Source organism: Ammospiza caudacuta, chromosome 1 (genome assembly GCF_027887145.1).
Source record: "Ammospiza caudacuta isolate bAmmCau1 chromosome 1, bAmmCau1.pri, whole genome shotgun sequence".
Classification (NCBI taxonomy): Eukaryota; Metazoa; Chordata; class Aves; order Passeriformes; family Passerellidae; genus Ammospiza; species Ammospiza caudacuta.
In genome coordinates, this window is record NC_080593.1 from 156,134,433 (window position 1) to 156,156,406 (window position 21,974).

General features: G+C 58.0%; 1 protein-coding gene across 1 annotated transcript in view; it reads right to left on the reverse strand.

Moving 5' to 3' along the window:
* The window catches only part of CPSF1 (cleavage and polyadenylation specific factor 1), a 62,356-nt gene that overhangs the window by 22,843 nt on the left and 17,539 nt on the right, over positions 1 to 21,974 (reverse strand). Inside the window, exons 13-24 of the mRNA XM_058808940.1 lie at positions 21,414 to 21,465; positions 19,828 to 19,922; positions 18,834 to 18,908; positions 16,929 to 17,009; positions 14,912 to 15,001; positions 12,986 to 13,105; positions 11,863 to 12,004; positions 8,646 to 8,824; positions 7,605 to 7,735; positions 6,875 to 7,046; positions 2,145 to 2,342; positions 530 to 619 (exon numbers count right to left, since the gene is read on the reverse strand). Coding sequence (XP_058664923.1) covers positions 530 to 619; positions 2,145 to 2,342; positions 6,875 to 7,046; positions 7,605 to 7,735; positions 8,646 to 8,824; positions 11,863 to 12,004; positions 12,986 to 13,105; positions 14,912 to 15,001; positions 16,929 to 17,009; positions 18,834 to 18,908; positions 19,828 to 19,922; positions 21,414 to 21,465 — 1,425 coding nt within the window. The remainder of the gene's footprint in view (positions 1 to 529; positions 620 to 2,144; positions 2,343 to 6,874; positions 7,047 to 7,604; positions 7,736 to 8,645; positions 8,825 to 11,862; positions 12,005 to 12,985; positions 13,106 to 14,911; positions 15,002 to 16,928; positions 17,010 to 18,833; positions 18,909 to 19,827; positions 19,923 to 21,413; positions 21,466 to 21,974) is intronic.

The window sequence follows — 21,974 nt, forward strand, 5'->3', positions numbered from 1 at the left end:
CCTCCCAAAATCCCCCCAGAGCCCCCCAAAATCCCCCCAGAGCCCCCCAAATCCTCCCAAAATCCCCCCAGAGCCCCCCAAAATCCCCCAGACCCCCCAAATCCTCCCGAAATCCCCCCAGAGCCCCCCAAAATCCCCCCAGAGCCCCCCAAAATCCCCCAGAGCCCCCAAAACCTCCCAAAATCCCCCCAGAGCCCCCCAAAATCCCCCCAGAGCCCCCCAAATCCTCCCAAAATCCCCCCAGAGCCCCCCAAAATCCCCCAGACCCCCCAAATCCTCCTCAAAGTTCCCCCCAAATCCTCCCAAAATCCCCCCAGAGCGCCCCAAAATCCCCCAGACCCCCCAAAACCTCCCAAAATCCCCCCAGAGCCCCCCAAAATCCCCCCAGAGCCCCCCAAATCCTCCCAAAATCCCCCAGAGCCCCCCAAAATCCCCCAGACCCCCCAAATCCTCCCGAAATCCCCCCAGAACCCCCAAAATCCCCCAGAGCCCCCCAAAATCCCCCAGAGCCCCCCAGTTCCGCTCTCACCTTGCGGAACCGAACCTTGAGGTTGCTCTGGCCCAGCTGGGAGTCGTGGGCAAAGGCCTCGTACAGGAGCAGCTCCTGCTCCACGTGCACCTGGGAACCCCAAAAACACACATGGGGACCCCAAAATACACCTGGAACCCCCAAAATCCACACCAGAACCCCAAAATACACCTGGGAACCCCAAAAATCCACACCAGAACCCCAAAAATCCAGCCCAGAACCCCAAACCCCTCGTACAGGAGCAGCTCTTGCTCCACGTACACCTGCAACCCCAAACACACATGGGGACCCCAAAATCCACCTGGGAACCCCAAAATACACCTGGAAACCAAAAATCCATCCAAGACCCCCAAAATACACTACAGAACCCCAAAATTCCATCCAAGAACCCCCAAAATCCATACAGGCACCCCAAAAATGCACCCCAGAACCCCAAAAAATCCACCTGGGAACCCGAAATCCGTATGGGAACCCCAAAATTCATGCCAGAACCCCCAAAATCCACCCAGTGCCCATCCCAGTGCCCACCCCAGTGCCCATCCCAGTGCCCATCCCAGTGCTCCCAGTGCCCATCCCAGTGCCCAGTGCCCATCCCAGTGCCCACCCCAGTGCCCATCCCAGTGCCCATCCCAGTGCTCCCAGTGCCCATCCCAGTGCCCAGTGCCCATCCCAGTGCCCATCGCGGTGCCCACGGTACCAGCAGGAAGGGGCGGCTCTGGGCACGGCCCAGCCCCAGCAGCAGCAGCTCCCTGACGTGGGGCAGTGCCCAGTGCCCATCGCAGTGCCCAGTGCCCATCCCAGTGCCCAGTGCCCATCCCAGTATCCCCAGTGCCCATCCCAGTGCCCAGTGCCCATCCCAGTGCCCAGTGCCCATCGCGGTGCCCACGGTACCAGCAGGAAGGGGCGGCTCTGGGCACGGCCCAGCCCCAGCAGCAGCAGCTCCCTGACGTGGGGCAGTGCCCAGTGCCCATCCCAGTGCCCAGTGCCCATCCCAGTGCCCATCCCAGTGCCCATCGCGGTGCCCATCCCAGTACCAGCAGGAAGGGGCGGCTCTGGGCACGGCCCAGCCCCAGCAGCAGCAGCTCCCTGACGTGGGGCAGTGCCCAGTGCCCATCCCAGTGCCCAGTGCCCATCCCAGTGCCCAGTGCCCATCCCAGTGCCCATCCCAGTGCCCAGTGCCCATCGCAGTGCCCATCGCAGTACCAGCAGGAAGGGGCGGCTCTGGGCACGGCCCAGCCCCAGCAGCAGCAGCTCCCTGACGTGGGGCAGTGCCCAGTGCCCATCCCAGTGCCCATCCCAGTGCCCATCCCAGTGCCCATCCCAGTGCCCATCCCAGTGCCCACGGTACCAGCAGGAAGGGGCGGCTCTGGGCACGGCCCAGCCCCAGCAGCAGCAGCTCCCTGACGTGGGGCAGTGCCCAGTGCCCATCCCAGTGCCCATCGCAGTGCCCATCGCAGTGCCCATCGCAGTACCAGCAGGAAGGGGCGGCTCTGGGCACGGCCCAGCCCCAGCAGCAGCAGCTCCCTGACGTGGGGCAGTGCCCAGTGCCCATCCCAGTGCCCAGTGCCCATCGCAGTGCCCATCCCAGTGCCCATCGCAGTGCCCATCGCAGTACCAGCAGGAAGGGGCGGCTCTGGGCACGGCCCAGCCCCAGCAGCAGCAGCTCCCTGACGTGGGGCAGTTCCCTCTCGCCCCTCTCGTCCTTGCGGGGCTCGGCCGGCGGCTGCCCGAAGGAAGAGTCCACCAGGACGCGCTGCCCCACCGGGAAGTTCTTCACCAGGAACACCAGGCGCCACTCGGGCACCTGGTAGATCTGGGGGGAAATGGGGAAAAATGGGAATAATGAGAAAAAATAGGGATTGTGGGGTTAAAAATGGGGATTGTGGGGTTAAAAATGGGAATTATGGGGGGAAATGAATGGTAAGTGCTTCACCAGGAACACCAGGCGCCACTCGGGCACCTGGTAGATCTGGGGGGAAATGGGGAAAAATGGGAATAATGAGAAAAAATGGGAATTGTGGGGTTAAAAATGGGGATTGTGGGGGGAAATGAATGGGAAGTTCTTCACCAGGAACACCAGGCGCCACTCGGGCACCTGGTAGATCTGGGGGGAAAACACAGGAAAATGGGAAAAACTGGGAAAAAATGGGAATTCTGGGAGGGAAAATGGGGATTATGGGGTTAAAAATGGGAAATGTGGGAGGGAAAATGGGAATTATGGGGTTAAAAATGGGGATTATGGGGTTAAAAATGGGGATTATGGGAGGGAAAATGGGAATTATGGGGGGAAATGAATGGGAAGTTCTTCACCAGGAACACCAGGCGCCACTCGGGCACCTGGTAGATCTGGGGGGAAATGGGGAAAAATGGGAATAATGAGAAAAAATGGGGATTGTGGGGTTAAAAATGGGAATTATGGGAGGGAAAATGGGGATTATGGGGTTAAAAATGGGAATTGTGGGGTTAAAAATGGGGATTATGGGGGAAATGAACGGGAAGTTCTTCACCAGGAACACCAGGCACCACTCGGGCACCTGGTAGATCTGGGGGGAAATGGGAAAAAAATGGGAAAAACTGGGAAAAAATGGGAATTGTGGGGTTAAAAATGGGAAATATGGGGTTAAAAATGGGAATTGTGGGGTTAAAAATGGGAATTATGGGGTTAAAAATGGGGATTATGGGAGGGAAAATGGGGATTATGGGGTTAAAAATGGGAATTGTGGGGTTAAAAATGGGGATTATGGGATTAAAAATGGGAATTGTGGGAGGGAAAATGGGGATTATGCGGTTAAAATGGGAATTGTGGGGTTAAAAATGGGAAATATGGGGTTAAAAATGGGAATTGTGGGGTTAAAAATGGGAATTGTGGGGTTAAAAATGGGAAATATGGGGTTAAAAATGGGGATTGTGGGGTTAAAAATGGGAATTGTGGGGTTAAAAATGGGAATTGTGGGGTTAAAAATGGGGATTATGGGGTTAAAAATGGGAATTGTGGGGTTAAAAATGGGGATTATGGGGTTAAAAATGGGAATTGTGGGGTTAAAAATGGGGATTATGGGGTTAAAAATGGGGATTATGGGGTTAAAAATGGGAATTATGGGGTTAAAAATGGGGATTATGGGAGGGAAAATGGGGATTATGGGGTTAAAAATGGGAAATGTGGGGTTAAAAATGGGGATTGTGGGGGGAAATGAATGGGAAGTTCTTCACCAGGAACACCAGGCGCCACTCGGGCACCTGGTAAATCTGGGGGGAAATGGGAAAAAATGGGAAAAATGAGAAAAAATGGGAATTGTGGGGTTAAAAATGGGGATTATGGGGTTAAAAATGGGAATTATGGGGGGAAATGAATGGTAAGTGCTTCACCAGGAACACCAGGCGCCACTCGGGCACCTGGTAAATCTGGGGGGAAATGGGAAAAAAATGGGAAAAATGAGAAAAAATGGGAATTGTGGGGTTAAAAATGGGAATTATGGGGTTAAAAATGGGGATTATGGGAGGGAAAATGGGGATTATGGGGTTAAAAATGGGAATTGTGGGGTTAAAAATGGGGATTATGGGAGGGAAAATGGGGATTATGGGGTTAAAAATGGGAATTGTGGGGTTAAAAATGGGAATTGTGGGGTTAAAAATGGGAATTATGGGGGAAATGAATGGGAAGTTCTTCACCAGGAACACCAGGCGCCACTCGGGGACCTGGTAAATCTGGGGGGAAATGGGAAAAAAATGGGAAAAACTGGGAAAAAAAATGGGAATTGTGGGGTTAAAAATGGGGATTGTGGGGGGAAATGAATGGGAAGTTCTTCACCAGGAACACCAGGCGCCACTCGGGCACCTGGTAGATCTGGGGGGAAAACACAGGAAAATGGGAAAAACTGGGAAAAAATGGGAATTATGGGGTTAAAAATGGGAATTATGGGGTTAAAAATGGGGATTATGGGGTTAAAAATGGGAATTATGGGGTTAAAAATGGGGATTGTGGGGGGAAATAAATGGGAAGTTCTTCACCAGGAACACCAGGCACCACTCGGGCACCTGGTAAATCTGGGGGGAAATGGGAAAAAAATGGGAAAAACTGGGAAAAAATGGGAATTGTGGGGTTAAAAATGGGAAATATGGGGTTAAAAATGGGAATTGTGGGAGGGAAAATGGGGATTATGCGGTTAAAATGGGAATTGTGGGGTTAAAAATGGGAAATATGGGGTTAAAAATGGGAATTGTGGGGTTAAAAATGGGAATTATGGGGTTAAAAATGGGGATTATGGGAGGGAAAATGGGGATTATGGGGTTAAAAATGGGAATTGTGGGGTTAAAAATGGGGATTATGGGGTTAAAAATGGGGATTATGGGGGAAATGAATGGGAAGTTCTTCACCAGGAACACCAGGCACCACTCGGGCACCTGGTAAATCTGGGGGGAAATGGGAAAAAAATGGGAAAAACTGGGAAAAAAAAATGGGAATTGTGGGGTTAAAAATGGGAATTGTGGGGTTAAAAATGGGAATTATGGGGTTAAAAATGGGAATTATGGGAGGGAAAATGGGGATTATGGGGTTAAAAATGGGAATTATGGGGTTAAAAATGGGAATTGTGGGAGGGAAAATGGGGATTATGGGGTTAAAAATGGGGATTATGGGGTTAAAAATGGGGATTATGGGGTTAAAAATGGGGATTATGGGGTTAAAAATGGGGATTATGGGGGGAAATGAATGGGAAGTTCTTCACCAGGAACAGAAGGTGCCACTCGGGGACCTGGTAAATCTGGGGGGAAAACACAGGAAAATGGGAAAAAATGGAAAAAAATGGGAATTGTGGGGTTAAAAATGGAAAATATGGGGGGAAAATGGGAATTTTGGGGGGAAAATGGGAATTATGACAGGAAAACAGGAGGAAGTTCTTCAGCAGGAGCACCAGGCGCCACTCGGGCACCTGGTAAATCTGGGGGGAAAACGAGAAAAATTGGGGAAAAATGGGGACAAAAAGGGAATTACGGGGGCAACAACTGAAATTATGGGGAAAAATAATGGGAACTAGGGGGCAAAAAATGTGAATTTTGATGGGAAAATGGAGATTAAGGGGGAAAACAACAGGAAGCTCTTCACCAGGAACAGCAGAGGCCAGTCGGGGACCTGGGAGATACGGGGGGAAATGGGAAAAATTGGGAAAAAATGGGAATTATGGGGTTTGAAATGGGAATTTTAATGGGAATTCTGCAGGAAAGCAATGGGAAGTTCTTCACCAGGAACACCAGGCACCGAGGCACCGCTTGGGGACCTGATAAATCTTGGGGGGAAAACAAGAAAATGGGAAAAACTGGGGAAAAAAAAAGTTTTGAATTTTGGGAATTATGGGGTTAAAAATGGGAATTACGGGGTGAAAATGGGAATGTTAATGGGAATTACGGGGGGCAAGCAAGAGGAGTTCTGGAGGGGAAATGGGAATTGTGAAGGGAAAACAACGGGAATTCCAGAGGGAAAACATTCCCAGTCCCTCCCAGCGCTCCCAATCTCATTCCCAGTCCATCCCAGTGCTCCCAGTACCTCCATGTTGCCGTTCTCCCATCCCCAGTCCATTCCCAGTATCCCCAGTGCCTCCCAGTATCCCCAGTCCATTCCCAGTATCCCCAGTCCCTCCCAGTTTCCCCAGTCCCTCCCAGTATCCCCAGTCCCTCCCAGTATCCCCAGTACCTCCCAGTATCCCCAGTCCATTCCCAGTATCCCCAGTCCCTCCCAGTTTCCCCAGTCCCTCCCAGTATCCCCAGTGCCATTCCCAGTATCCCCAGTCCCTCCCAGTATCCCCAGTCCCTCCCAGTTTCCCCAGTCCCTCCCAGTTTCCCCAGTACCTCCCAGTATCCCCAGTACCTCCCAGTTTCCCCAGTCCCTCCCAGTATCCCCAGTCCCTCCCAGTATCCCCAGTGCCATTCCCAGTATCCCCAGTGCCATTCCCAGTATCCCCAGTCCCTCCCAGTTTCCCCAGTCCCTCCCAGTTTCCCCAGTCCCTCCCAGTTTCCCCAGTACCTCCCAGTTTCCCCAGTGCCATTCCCAGTTTCCCCAGTGCCATTCCCAGTTTCCCCAGTGCCATTCCCAGTTTCCCCAGTACCTCCCAGTATCCCCAGTCCCTCCCAGTATCCCCAGTCCCTCCCAGTTTCCCCAGTCCCTCCCAGTTTCCCCAGTCCCTCCCAGTTTCCCCAGTCCCTCCCAGTTTCCCCAGTCCCTCCCAGTTTCCCCAGTCCCTCCCAGTTTCCCCAGTCCCTCCCAGTTTCCCCAGTCCCTCCCAGTTTCCCCAGTCCCTCCCAGTTTCCCCAGTCCCTCCCAGTTTCCCCAGTCCCTCCCAGTTTCCCCAGTACCTCCATGTTTCCGTTCTCCCGGGCCAGCACGCACCAGTGGGAGGGGTCAGGGCTCAGGGGGGCGGGGTCTCTCTCGGGGGGCCCCGCCCTCCGCGGCTCCTCCCGGGGCGGGGAACGGCCCGAGCCCCCCGAGTCCCCGTAGAGCATCTCCTCCTCATCGTCCACCGAGCCGCTGCAAAGACAGGACACCTGGGCACACCTGGGCACACCTGGGATACACCTGGGCACACCTGGGATACACCTGGGCACAGGTCTGGCACACCTGGGCACACCTATATACACCTAACAACACCCCCGAGCCCCCCGAGTCCCCGTAGAGCATCTCCTCTTCATCATCCACCGAGCCGCTGCAAAGACAGGACACCTGGGCACACCTGGGCACACCTGGGGACACTTGGGAACACCTGGGAACACCTGCGCACACCTGGACACAGGTATGGCGCACCTGGGCACACCTGGCATAGACCTAGGGACACCTGGGATACACCTGGGGACACCTGAGAACATCCCCAGAGACACAGCCAGAAACACCTTGAGACTGGGGACACCTGGGGACACCTGGGGACACCTTGGGGACACCTTGGGGACACTTGGGAACACCTGGGAACACCTTGGGGACACCTGGGGACATCCCTGGACCCACAACCAGAAACACCTCGAGACTGGGGACACCCCTGGGGACACCCCTGGGGACACCCCTGGGGACACCCCTGGGGACCCTGTGACCCACCTGAGGTCCTGGATGAGGGTCTCGGCCTCGGCGTGGGGGCGGGGCGGGGGCTCCTCGCGGGGGGCGCGGCTCTCGGTGGTGAACATTCCGGAAAGGTCCCGGTACAGGCACAGCGCGGTGACACGGGACGGCTGCGGGGACATTGGGGACAACATTGGGGACACCATTGGGGACATTCCGGAAAGGTCCCGGTACAGGCACAGCGTGGTGACACGGGATGGCTGCGGGGACATTGGGGACATTGGGGACATCGTTGGGGACATTGGGGACATTGGGGACATTGGGGACAACATTGGGGACACCATTGGGGACATTCCGGAAAGGTCCCGGTACAGGCACAGCGCGGTGACACGGGACGGCTGCGGGGACACTGGGGACACCACTGGGGACACTGCGGACACCACTGGGGACATTGGGGGAGGCACTGGGATATTGGGGACATTGTGAGCACAGAGGGGACATCCAGGACAAGGGGACACTGTGGAGAACTGGGGACAATCACATGTCACCCAGGGACCGGGGACACTGGGGACAGTTAAGGGCACTGGGGACACTGTGGAATGTGACACTGAAGGTGTCACCTGAAGCAGCGCCAGGTGGGCATGGTTGGGGACACAGGTGACACCGGTGACACATGTGACATGGGTGGCCGCAGCAGGGCCAGGCAGGGTTGGGGATGGTTGGGGATGGTTGGGGACAGTTGGTGACACTCACGTGTGACAAGCGTGGCCGCAGCAGGGTTGGGGATGGTTGGGGACATTGGTGACACTCACGTGTGACACGGGTGGCCGCAGCAGGGTTGGGGATGGTTGGGGATGGTTGGGGACACCGGTGACACTCACGTGTGACACGGGTGGCCGCAGCAGGGTTGGGGATGGTTGGGGATGGTTGGGGACAGTTGGTGACACTCACGTGTGACACGGGTGGCTGCAGCAGGGTTGGGGATGGTTGGGGACAGTTGGTGACACTCACGTGTGACACGGGTGGCCGCAGCAGGGTTGGGGATGGTCAGGAAGGGTTGGGGACACCGGTGACACTCACGTGTGACACGGGTGGCCGCAGCAGCGCCAGGCGCGGGGCGCGGCCGCCGTAGGTGTCCCCCTTGAGGGTGAAGGTGGCCAGGTGGCCGTCGGCGCTGAGCAGCACCCCGAAGGGATCGGCCACGGCGCAGTGCACGATGGGGGAGCCCAGGTCCACCGGGACAAAGTGCAGCTGGGTCACTGTGGGGACAGCAGGGTCACAGTGTCACAGCAGTGTCACACTGTCACAGCAGTGTCACACTGTCACAGCAATGTCACACTGTCACAGCAGTGTCATAGCAGTGTCACAGCAGTGTCACAGCAGTGTCACAGCAATGTCACACTGTCACACTGCACGATGGGGGAGCCCAGGTCCACCGGGACAAAGTGCAGCTGGGTCACTGTGGGGACAGCAGGGTCACACTGTCACAGCAGTGTCACAGCAGTGTCACAGCAGTGTCACAGCAGTGTCACAGCAGTGTCACAGCAGTGTCACAGCAATGTCACACTGTCACAGCAGGGTCACAGCAATGTCACACTGTCACACTGCACGATGGGGGAGCCCAGGTCCACCGGGACAAAGTGCAGCTGGGTCACTGTCAGGGGACAGCAGGGTCACACTGTCACAGCAGTGTCACACTGTCACAGCAGTGTCACAGCAGTGTCACAGCAATGTCACACTGTCACAGCAGTGTCACACTGTCACAGCAGTGTCACACTGTCACAGCAATGTCACACTGTCACAGCAGTGTCACACTGTCACAGCAGTGTCACAGCAGTGTCACAGCAGTGTCACACTGTCACAGCAGGGTCACAGCAATGTCACAGCAGTGTCACAGCAGGGTCACAGCAATGTCACACTGTCACACTGCACGATGGGGGAGCCCAGGTCCACCGGGACAAAGTGCAGCTGGGTCACTGTGGGGACAGCAGGGTCACACTGTCACAGCAGGGTCACAGCAGTGTCACAGCAATGTCACACTGTCACAGCAGTGTCACAGCAGTGTCACACTGTCACAGCAGTGTCACATTGTCACACTGTCACAGCAGGGTCACAGCAATGTCACACTGTCACACTGCACGATGGGGGAGCCCAGGTCCACCGGGACAAAGTGCAGCTGGGTCACTGTGGGGACAGCAGTGTCACACTGTCACAGCAGTGTCACAGCAATGTCACAGCAGTGTCACAGCAGTGTCACAGCAATGTCACACTGTCACAGCAGGGTCACAGCAATGTCACACTGTCACAGCAGTGTCACACTGTCACAGCAGTGTCACAGCAGTGTCACAGCAGTGTCACACTGTCACAGCAGTGTCACACTGTCACAGCAGTGTCACAGCAGTGTCACAGCAGTGTCACACTGTCACAGCAGGGTCACAGCAATGTCACAGCAGTGTCACAGCAGGGTCACAGCAATGTCACACTGTCACACTGCACGATGGGGGAGCCCAGGTCCACCGGGACAAAGTGCAGCTGGGTCACTGTGGGGACAGCAGTGTCACACTGTCACAGCAGTGTCACACTGTCACAGCAATGTCACACTGTCACAGCAGTGTCACACTGTCACAGCAGTGTCACAGCAGTGTCACACTGTCACAGCAGGGTCACAGCAATGTCACAGCAGTGTCACAGCAGGGTCACAGCAATGTCACACTGTCACACTGCACGATGGGGGAGCCCAGGTCCACCGGGACAAAGTGCAGTTGGGTCACTGTGGGGACAGCAGTGTCACACTGTCACAGCAGTGTCACACTGTCACAGCAGTGTCACACTGTCACAGCAGTGTCACAGCAATGTCACAGCAGTGTCACAGCAGTGTCACAGCAATGTCACACTGTCACAGCAGGGTCACAGCAATGTCACAGTGTCACAGTGCACGATGGGGGAGCCCAGATCCACCGGGACAAAGTGCAGTTGGGTCACTGCGGGGACAGCAGTGTCACACTGTCACAGCAATGTCACAGTGTCACAGCAGAGTCACACTGTCACAGCAGAGTCACAGCAGTGTCAGTGTCACAGCAGTGTCACAGCAGTGTCACAGCAGTGTCACAGCAATGTCACAGTGTCACAGTGCACGATGGGGGAGCCCAGATCCACCGGGACAAAGTGCAGCTGGGTCACTGTGGGGACAGCAGTGTCACACTGTCACAGCAGGGTCACAGCAGTGTCACAGCAATGTCACACTGTCACAGCAGTGTCACAGCAGTGTCACACTGTCACAGCAGTGTCACATTGTCACAGCAGTGTCACAGCAATGTCACAGCAATGTCACACTGTCACAGCAGTGTCACAGCAATGTCACACTGTCACAGCAATGCCACATTGTCACAGCAGTGTCACAGTGCACGATGGGGGAGCCCAGGTCCACTGGGACAAAGTGCAGCTGTGTCACTGTCAGGGGACAGCACTGTCACACTGTCACATCCCCTGTGTGACCCCAGATCCACGGGGACAAAGTGCAGCTGGGTCACTGTCAGGGGACAGCAGGGTCACAGCAGTGTCACATCCTCTGTGTCACCTCCTGTGTCACCTGCCAATGTCACCTCACTGTCACTGCACTCCCAAGAATGATCCAGCTGTGTCCCCAGGTGTGTCCACAGGTGTGTCACTGTCCCAGGTGTGTCACTGTCCCCAGGTGTGTCCCAGGTGTGTCCCCAGGTGTGTCACTGTCCCCAGGTGTGTCACTGTCCCAGGTGTGTCACTGTTCCAGGTGTGTCCCCAGGTGTGTCACTGTCCCAGGTGTGTCACTGTCCCCAGGTGTGTCCCCAGGTGTGTCACTGTCCCAGGTGTGTCACTGTCCCCAGGTGTCCCAGGTGTGTCACTGTCCCCAGGTGTCCCAGGTGTGTCACTCACCGCCCTGCAGCAGCCGCAGCCCCAGCGGTGACACCTGCACGATGAACTGGCCCTGGCCCAGGTGTGTCCCTGTCCCCAGGTGTGTCCCTGTCCCAGGTGTGTCACTGTCCCAGGTGTGTCACTGTCCCAGGTGTGTCCCAGGTGTGTCCCAGGTGTCCCAGGTGTGTCACTGTCCCAGGTGTGTCCCAGGTGTGTCCCAGGTGTCCCAGGTGTGTCACTGTCCCAGGTGTCCCCAGGTGTGTCCCAGGTGTGTCCCAGGTGTCCCAGGTGTGTCACTGTCCCCAGGTGTCCCAGGTGTGTCACTGTCCCAGGTGTGTCCCAGGTGTCCCCAGGTGTGTCCCAGGTGTGTCCCAGGTGTGTCACTGTCCCCAGGTGTGTCACTCACCGCCCTGCAGCAGCCGCAGCCCCAGCGGTGACACCTGCACGATGAACTGGCCCTGGCCCAGGTTCCCCGCGTACACGGTCGGGCCCTGCGTGGCGAAGCCGCTCGTGTCCAGCTCCAGGATCTCCTGGCCCGTCTGCAGGATCTGGGGACAGCGGGGGGACATTGGGGACACTGGGGACACTGGGGATAATGGGAGCATCAGGGACACTGGGGACATTGGGGACATTGTACCCATGGAGCCACCAGAGCACGGGTGCTGTCCCCAAGGAGGGACGTGGGGACACTGAGGGGACACTGGGCAGGGCCAAACCCTAGGTGACACCAAATCCAGGTCGTTGTCCCTTGAGAGGACATCGGGGAGACTGGGGACACTGGGGACATCAGGGGACATTGGGGACATGGCAAACACAGAGCCACCAGGGCATGGGTGCTGTCCCCAGGGAAGAACATGGGGACACTGAGAGGACACTGGGCAGGGCCAGCCGCCACCTGACCCCAAATCCAGGTCACTGTCCCATGGAGGGACATCAGGGGACATCAGGGGACACTGGGAGCATGGCAAACACAGAGCCACCAGAACATGCGTGCTGTCCCCAGGGAGGGACATGGGGACACTGAGGGGACACTGGGCAGGGCCAACACCCAGGTGACCCCATGATGTCCCCATGATGTCCCCAGTCAGTGTCCCCTCACCATGGTGGAGTCCTCGCGGCTCAGGATGAGGAACCCCTGACCCCGTGATGTCCCCAATGTCCCCAGTGTCCCCAATGTCCCCAGTGTCCCTCACCATGGTGGAGTCCTCGCGGCTCAGGATGAGGAACCCGTGACCCCGTGATGTCCCCAATGTCCCCAATGTCCCCAGTGTCCCCAGTGTCCCCAATGTCCCCAGTGTCCCCAATGTCCCCAGTGTCCCCAATGTCCCCAGTGTCCCCAGTGTCCCCAGTGTCCCCAGTGTCCCCAGTGTCCCTCACCATGGTGGAGTCCTCGTGGCTCAGGATGAGGAACCCCTGGCCCCGTGATGTCCCCAGTGTCCCCAGTGTCCCTCACCATGGTGGAGTCCTCGCGGCTCAGGATGAGGAACCCGTGACCCCGTGATGTCCCCAATGTCCCCAGTGTCCCTCACCATGGTGGAGTCCTCGCGGCTCAGGATGAGGAACCCGTGACGTTCCCCGTCCTCCTCAGAAGGTTCCGGAGCCGCCGCCGCCGCCTCGGTCTCCGCGCTGGTCCCCGGGGCCACCTCGGGCTGTGGGGACAGAGCATCCGTGGGGACACGGACAGGGGGCACGGGGACAGGAGGGGACAGGGACATGGGATGAGGGGACACAGGGGGCGACAGGGTGACAAAGGTGACGCAGGGAGGGTGACGCAGGGGGTGACACAGACACAGGGACATGAGGGGACGGGGACATGGGGACAAGAGGGGACAGGGACATTTGGGGACACAGGTGGACACAGAGGGACACAGGGACATGGAGGGACATGGGGACACAGATACAGGGACGTGAGGGGACGGGGGCATGTGGGGACAAGAGGGGCAGGGACACGGGATGAGGGGACACGGGACAGGGGGACATGGAGGGACATGGGGACACAGGGACAGGGGGACATGGAAGGACATGGGGACACAGACACAGGGACGTGAGGGCACAGAAGGTTACAGGGACAGGGGGACATGGGGATGGGGACACAGGGACATGGGGACACGGAGGGACAGGGGGACATGGGGACACAGGGGACATGGAGGGACATGGGGATGGGGACATGGACATGGGGACATGGAAGGACAGGGGGACACCAACACAGGGACATGAGGGAACAGGGGGACATGGGGACACAGAGGGACACAGAGGACGTGGAGGGACATGGGGACAAGAGGGGACAGGGACACGGGATGAGGGGACACGGGGGACACAGGCACAGTGGGACATGGGGATGGGGACACGGACATAGGGACATGGAAGGACATGGGGACACAGAGGACACGGAGGGACAGAGGGACAAGAGGGGACACAGAGAACATTTGGGAACACAGAGGGACACAGAGGACACAGAGGGACATGGGGACACAGGGACAGGGGGACATGGAAGGACATGGGGACACAGACACAGGGACACAGGGACAGTGGGACATGAGGACACAGGGAAATGGAGGGACATGGGGACACAGGTACAAGGACGTGAGGGGACATGGGGATGGGGACACGGGGACATGGGGACGAGAGGGGACAGGGACACGGGATGAGGGGACACAGAGGGATAGGGGGACATGGAAGGACAGACATGGGGACAAGAGGGGACAGGGGGACACAGGGACAGGGGGACATGGGGATGGGGACACGGGGACATGGAGGGACATGGGGACACAGACATGGGGACAAGAGGGGACAAGAGGGGACAAGGGGACACAGGGACAGGGGGGACATGGGGATGGGGACACGGGGACATGGAGGGACATGGGGACACAGACACGGGGACAAGAGGGGACAGGGGATGGGTACATGGACATAGGGACATGGAGGGACATGGGGACACACGGGGACACAGGGACAGCAGCACATGGGGACACAGGTGACACAGGAAGGGTGACATGTGGACACAGTGACACAGGTGACAGAGGTGCCACGGGGACCCACCTGTTCCTGTGGGGGGGTCGCAGTGACACAGGTGTCACCGGGGTGTGATATGGTGACACAGGGGTGTCACAGGTGACACAGGGGGTGACACAGGGGGGGACACAGGTGACCCACCTGTTCCCGTGGCAGGGGGCACGGTGTCACAGGTGACACAGGGGGTGACACAGGTGACACAGGTGACCCACCTGTTCCCGTGGCAGGGGGCACGGTGTCACAGGTGACACAGGGGGTGACACAGGTGACACAGGTGACCCACCTGTTCCCGTGGCAGGGGGCACGGTGTCACAGGTGACACAGGGGGGGACACAGGTGACACAGGTGACACAGGTGACCCACCTGTTCCCGTGGCAGGGGGCACGGTGTCACAGGTGACACAGGGGGTGACACAGGTGACACAGGTGACACAGGTGACCCACCTGTTCCCGCGGGGGGGGCGCGGTGACCGTCCACATGTCGTAACAGCCGGGCAGCTCGAAGGTGGTGACAACCTGCGGCCGGATGCTGCGCTGGGGACAGGGACAGGGACAGCGTCAGGGACAGCCACGGGGACAGGGACAGGGACAGGGGACAGGGGACAGGGACAGGGACAGCCATGGGGACAGGGACAGGGACAGGGGACAGGGACAGCGTCAGGGACAGCCACGGGGACAGGGACAGGGACAGGGGATAGGGGACAGGGACAGCCATGGGGACAGGGGACAGGGAACAGGGACAGGGACAGGGGACAGGGACAGCATCAGGGACAGCCATGGGGACAGGGATGGGGACAGCTGTCACATGGGGACAGGGATGGGGACAGGGACAGCAGTCAGGGACAAGGGGACAGGGACAGGGGACAGGGACGAGGCTGGGGACAGCTGTCACAGGGGGACAGGGATGGGGATGAGGACAGGGACAGGGACAGGGACAGGGACAGCCATCCGGGGACAGTTCCATCTTTATGCGGTACTGCCCCATGGATTTGGGGTACCCCAGAGTTCCGGGGTGTCCCTGGGGGGGCACAGGCAGGTTTGGGGTTTTTGGGGTGTCGCTGGGGGGGTACAGGCAGTTTTTGGGGTACCCCAGAGTTCCGGGGTGTCGCTGGGGGGGTACAGGCAGTTTTTGGGGTACCCCAGAGTTCTGGGGTGTCGCTGGGGGGGTACAGGCAGTTTTTGGGGTACCCCAGAGTTCTGGGGTGTCGCTGGGGGGGTGCAGGCAGTTTTTGGGGTACCCCAGAGTTCTGGGGTGTCGCTGGGGGGGTGCAGGCAGTTTTTGGGGTACCCCAGAGTTCCGGGGTGTCGCTGGGGGGGTACAGGCAGTTTTTGGGGTACCCCAGAGTTCCGGGGTGTCGCTGGGGGGGTACAGGCAGTTTTTGGGGTACCCCAGAGTTCCGGGGTGTCGCTGGGGGGGTACAGGCAGTTTTTGGGGTACCCCAGAGTTCCGGGGTGTCGCTGGGGGGGTACAGGCGCTCCCCAGACTTTGGGGTCACCCTGGTTGGCCCCAGCCCTGCTCTGGCACCGGGATCGGCCCCCCGGGAACCTCCCCCGGGGGCACTCGGTGGTGCGGGGGGGTTTGGGGTTTTGGGGTTCAGGGGGACTTTGGGGTTCAAGGGGGGGTTTCGGGGTTCAGGGGGTTTGTGGGGCAAAGGGGGGGTTTGGGGTTTCGGGCTTCAGGGGGTTTGTGGGGGTCAGGGGGGGTTTGGGGTTTTGGGGTTCAGGAGGGGTTTGGGGTTTTGGGGTTCAGGAGGGGTTTGGGGTTTCAGGGTTCAGGGGGATTTGTGGGGACCAGGGGGGATTTGGGGTTTGTGGGGTTCAGGGGGTTTGGGGTTTGTGGGGTTCAGGGGGGTTTGGGGTTCAGGGAATTTGGGGTTTGTGGGGTTCAGGGCAGTTTGGGGTCTAAGGGGATTTGGGGTTCAGGGGGATTTAGGGTTTCAGGGGGATTTGGGGTTTTTGGGCTTCAGGGGATTTGGGGTTTGGGGTTTTTTGGATTTCAGGGGGATTTGGGTTCAGGGGATTTTGGGGTTCAGGGGAGTTTTGGGTTTTTTGGGGTTCAGGGGGATTTGGGGTTTTGGAGCTTTTGGGGTTCAGGGGGTTTGGGGGGTTCAGGTGGGGATTTCGGATTTGTGGGGGTGTTTTTGGGGTTTTTGGGGTTTCAGGAAGGGTTTTGGGGTTTTTGGGGTTTCAGGGAGGGTTTTGGGGTCTAAGGGGGATTGGGGTTTTTTTTTTTGGATTTTTGAGGTTCCAGGGGGTTTTGGGGTTTCTGGGGTTCAGGGAGGAATTGGGGTTTTGGGGTACCTGTAGCACGGTCAGGGCCCCGTTCTTGCCGTACCCCGAGCACAGGCAGGGTTTGCGGTTCAGGGCTGGTTTTGGGGTGATTTTTGGGGTGGTTTTTGGGGTGATTTTTGGGGTGGTTTTTGGGGTGATTTTTGGGGTGGTTTTTGGGGTTTTTGGGTACCTGCAGCACGGTCAGGGCCCCGTTCTTGCCGTACCCCGAGCACAGGACGATCTCCAGGTCGGGCTCGGGGCTGTTCTGGAACTGCAGAGAGACAGCGGGGTCAGCTTTGGGGTTTTTGGGGCACATTTTGGGGTACTTTTTGGGGTTTTTGGGGCACGTTTTGGGGTTTTTGGGGCACGTTTTGGAATTTTTGGGGCACGTTTTGGGGTTTTTGGGGTACTTTTTGGGGTTTTTGGGGCACGTTTTGGGGTTTTTGGGGGCACATTTTGGGGTTTTTGGGGTACTTTTTGGGGTGTTTTTAGGGTTTTTTTCCCCTCACCCTCTTGGACAGGAAGGTCAGGTTTGGGGTGGATTTTAGGGTGGGTTTTGGGGTGGGTTTCTGGGGTATATTTTGGGCTTTTGGGGTACATTTTGGGGTACATTTTGGGATACATTTTGGGGTTTTTGTGTCCCTCGCCTCCTCGGACAGGAAGGCCGGGTTTGGGGTGAGTTTTTGTGGTACATTTTGGGGTGTTTTTTGGGGGTTTTCTGGGGTTTTTCTCCCCTCACCTCCTCAGACAGGAAGGCCGGGTTTGGGGTACATTTTGGGGTACAATTTGGGGTTTTTGGGGTCCCTCACCTCCTCGGACAGGAAGGCCGGGTTTGGGGTGGATTTGGGTTTTTTGGGGTACAATTTGGGGTTTTTGGGTACATTTTGGGGTCCCTCACCTCCTCGGACAGGAAGGCCGGGTTTGGGGTGGGTTTTGGGGTGGATTTGGGTTTTTTTGGGGTACAATTTGGGGGTTTCCTCCCCTCACCTCCTCGGACAGGAAGGCCGGGTTTGGGGTACATTTTGGGGTACATTTTGGGGTACAATTTGGGTATTTTGGGGTCCCTCACCTCCTCGGACAGGAAGGCCGGGTTTGGGGTGGGTTTTGGGGTGGATTTGGGGTTTTTGGGGTACAATTTGGGGTACATTTTGGGGTTTTTGGGGTCCCTCACCTCCTCGGACAGGAAGGCTGAGTTTGGGGTACATTTTGGGGTACATTTTGGGGTACAATTTGGGGATTTTGGGGTCCCTCACCTCCTCGGACAGGAAGGCCGGGTTTGGGGTGGTTTTTGGGGTGGATTTGGGGTTTTTTGGGGTACAATTTGGGGTGTTTGGGTACATTTTGGGGTCCCTCACCTCCTCGGAGAGAAAGGCCGGGTTTGGGGTGGTTTTTGGGGTGGCTTTGGGTTTTTTTGGGGTACAATTTGGGGTTTTTGGGGTCCCTCACCTCCTCGGACAGGAAGGCCGGGTTTGGGGTGGTTTTTGGGTGGATTTGGGGTTTTTTGGGGTACAATTTGGGGTTTTTGGGGTCCCTCACCTCCTCGGACAGGAAGGCCGGGTTTGGGGTACATTTTGGGGTACATTTGGGGTTTTTGGGGTACATTTTGGGGTACATTTTGGGGTACAATTTGGGGTTTTTGGGGTACATTTTGGGGTACATTTGGGGTTTTTGGGGTACATTTTGGGGTACAATTTGGGGTTTTTGGGGTACATTTTGGGGTTTTTGGGGTACATTTTGGGGTACAATTTGGGGATTTTGGGGTCCCTCACCTCCTCGGACAGGAAGGCCGCATTTGGGATACATTTTGGGGTGGATTTGGGTTTTTTGGGGTACAATTTGGGGTTTTTGGGTACATTTTGGGGTCCCTCACCTCCTCGGACAGGAAGGCCGGCTTTGGGGTACATTTTGGGGTACAATTTGGGGTTTTTGGGTACATTTTGGGGTACATTTTGGGGTACAATTTGGGGTTTTTGGGTACATTTTGGGGTACATTTTGGGGTACAATTTGGGGTTTTTGGGTACATTTTGGGGTACATTTTGGGGTACATTTTGGGGTCCAATTTGGGGTTTTTGGGTACATTTTGGGGTCCCTCACCTCCTCGGACAGGAAGGCCGGCTCCCCCATGGCGGCGTTGGCGCAGGGCCCGATGTTGAGGATGCTGTCACACACCTGGCACGGGGACAGCGCCGTCACACGGGGGTGGCACACAGGTGACAGGGAGGTGACAGGGAGGTGACAGTACCCCGAAGGAGTACATGGCCAGCTGGAGCCACAGGGAGGTGACACAGGTGACACACAGGTGACACACAGGTGACACACAGGTGACAATGACAGTACCTTGAAGGAGTAGGTGGCCAGCTGGGTGTGACAGGGAGGTGACAGACACACAGGTGACAGACAGACACACAGGTGACAGACACACAGGCGACACACAGGTGACAGACACACAGGTGACAGACACACAGGTGACACACAGGTGACACACAGGTGACACACGGGTGACAATGACATCACCTCGAAGGAGTAGGTGGCCAGCTGGGTGTGACAGGGAGGTGACACACAGGTGACACACAGGTGACACACAGGTGACAGACACACAGGTGACACACAGGTGACACACGGGTGACAACGACATCACCTCGAAGGAGTAGGTGGCCAGCTGTGTGTGACAGGGAGGTGACAGACACACAGGTGACACACAGGTGACACACAGGTGACAATGACATCACCTCGAAGGAGTAGGTGGCCAGCTGGGTGTGACAGACAGGTGACACACAGGTGACACACAGGTGACAGACACACAGGTGACACACAGGTGACACACAGGTGACAGACGCACAGGTGACAATGACATCACCTCGAAGGAGTAGGTGGCCAGCTGGGTGTGACAGGGAGGTGACACAGGTGACACACAGGTGACACACACACAGGTGACAATGACAATGACATCACCTCGAAGGAGTAGGTGGCCAGCTGTGTGACAGGGAGGTGACACACAGGTTACAGACAGGTGACAGGTGACACACACACAGGTGACAGACACACACACAGGTGACACACACACAGGTGACAATGACAATGACATCACCTCGAAGGAGTAGGTGGCCAGCTGTGTCCCCGAGGCCGCCTCGCTGCCGTACACCTCGATCTCGTCCACCTCGTCCTGAGCCTGCGGCTTCCCCCCTGGCACAGGGACACGAGTGCCACCTGTGCCACCTGTGCCACCCAGTGTCACCCCCCTGGCACAGGGACACGAGTGCCACCTGTGCCACCTGTGCCACCCAGTGTCACCCCCCTGGCACAGGGACACGAGTGCCACCTGTGCCACCTGTGCCACCCAGTGTCACCCCCCTGGCACAGGGACACGAGTGCCACCTGTGCCACCTGTGCCACCCAGTGTCACCCCCCTGGCACAGGGACACGAGTGCCACCTGTGCCACCTGTGCCACACGCTGCTACCCCCCTGGCACAGGGACACGAGTGCCACCTGTGCCACCTGTGCCACCCACTGCCACCTGTGCCACCCACTGTCATCCCTCTGTCACCCACTGTCACCCCTGCGTCACCCAGTGTCACCCCCGTGGCACAGGGACAGGAGTGCCACCTGTGCCACCCACTGTCACCCTTCTGTCACCTACTGCCACCCCCCTGGCACAGGGACACACACGCGTCATCCTGTGTCACCCATTGTCACCTGTGTCACCCCTGTGTCACCTGCTGTCACCTGCTGTCACCCCCCTGCCACAGGGACACACCTGGGTCACCCTGTGTCACCTGCTGTCACCCTCCTGGCACAGGGACACACCTGTCACCTATTGCCACCCACTGTCACCTACTGTCACCCATTGTCACCTCTGTCACCTACTGTCACTTGTGTCACCCTGTGTCATCTGTGTCACCCCCTGGGACAGGGACACACCTGTGTCACCTACTGTCACCTGCTGTCACCGGTGTCACCCCCCCAGTGCCTCCAGAGTGTCCCCAGGTGTGCCCCAGTGTCCCCAAATCCCCCCAGGTGTCCCCAGTGTCCCCCAGGCATCCCCAGAGTGTCCCCAGGTACCCTCAGGTGCCTCCAGTGTCCCCAGGATGTCCCCAGGTGTCCCCAGGGTGTCCCCAGGTGTCCCCCAGGTACCCCCAGGTGCCTCCAGTGTCCCCCAGTTGTCCCCCAGGTGTCCCCAGGTGTCCGCAGGTGTCCCCAGGTGTCCCCCAGGGTGTCCCCCAGGTGTCCCCAGGTGTCCCCCAGGTGCCTCCAGTGTCCCCAGGTGTCCCCCAGGTGTCCCCAGGTGTCCCTCAGGTGTCCCCCAGGTGCCTCCAGTGTCCCCAGGTGTCCCCAGGTGTCCCCAGGGTGTCCCCAGGTGTCCCCCAGGTGTCCCCCAGGTGTCCCCCAGGTGTCCCCAGGGTGTCCCCAGGTGTCTCCAGTGTCCCCAGGGTGTCCCCAGGTGTCCCCCAGGTGTCCCCCAGGTGTCCCCAGGTGTCCCCCAGGTGTCCCCAGGGTGTCCCCAGGTGTCTCCAGTGTCCCCAGGTGTCCCCCAGGTGTCCCCCAGGTGTCCCCAGGGTGTCCCCAGGTGTCCCCAGGGTGTCCCCAGGTGTCTCCAGTGTCCCCAGGTGTCCCCAGGTGTCCCCAGGTGTCTCCAGTGTCCCCAGGTGTCCCCAGGTGTCCCCAGGTGTCCCCACCTGCCCACGGCCCCGATGGCTCCGAGCGTTTCTTCTTCACCGGGGGCTCCTCCTGGGGGAAAGGGACGGGTTCGGGGTGCCCAGGTGAGTTCTGGGGTGCCCAGGTCAATTTTGGGGATCCCCAGGTGATTTTTGGGGTTCCCAGGTTCATTTTGGGGTGCCCAGATGTGATTTGGGGTGCCCAGGTGGATTTGGGGTGCCCAGGTGTGATCTGGGATCCCCAGGTGGATTTGGGGTTCCCAGGTTCATTTTGGGGTTCCCAGGTTCATTTTGGGGTGCCCAGGTGTGATCTGGGGTTCCCAGGTGTGATTTGGGGTGCCCAGGTGGATTTGGGGTGCCCAGGTGGATTTGGGGTGCCCAGGTGGATCTGGGGTGCCCAGGTGGATGTGGGGTGCCCAGGTGGATGTGGGGTTCCCAGGTGTGATTTGGGGTGCCCAGGTGGATGTGGGGTGCCCAGGTGTGATTTGGGGTGCCCAGGTGTGATTTGGGGATCTCCAGGTGCATTTGGGGTGCCCAGGTGTGATTTGGGGTTCCCAGGTTCATTTTGGGGTTCCCAGGTGG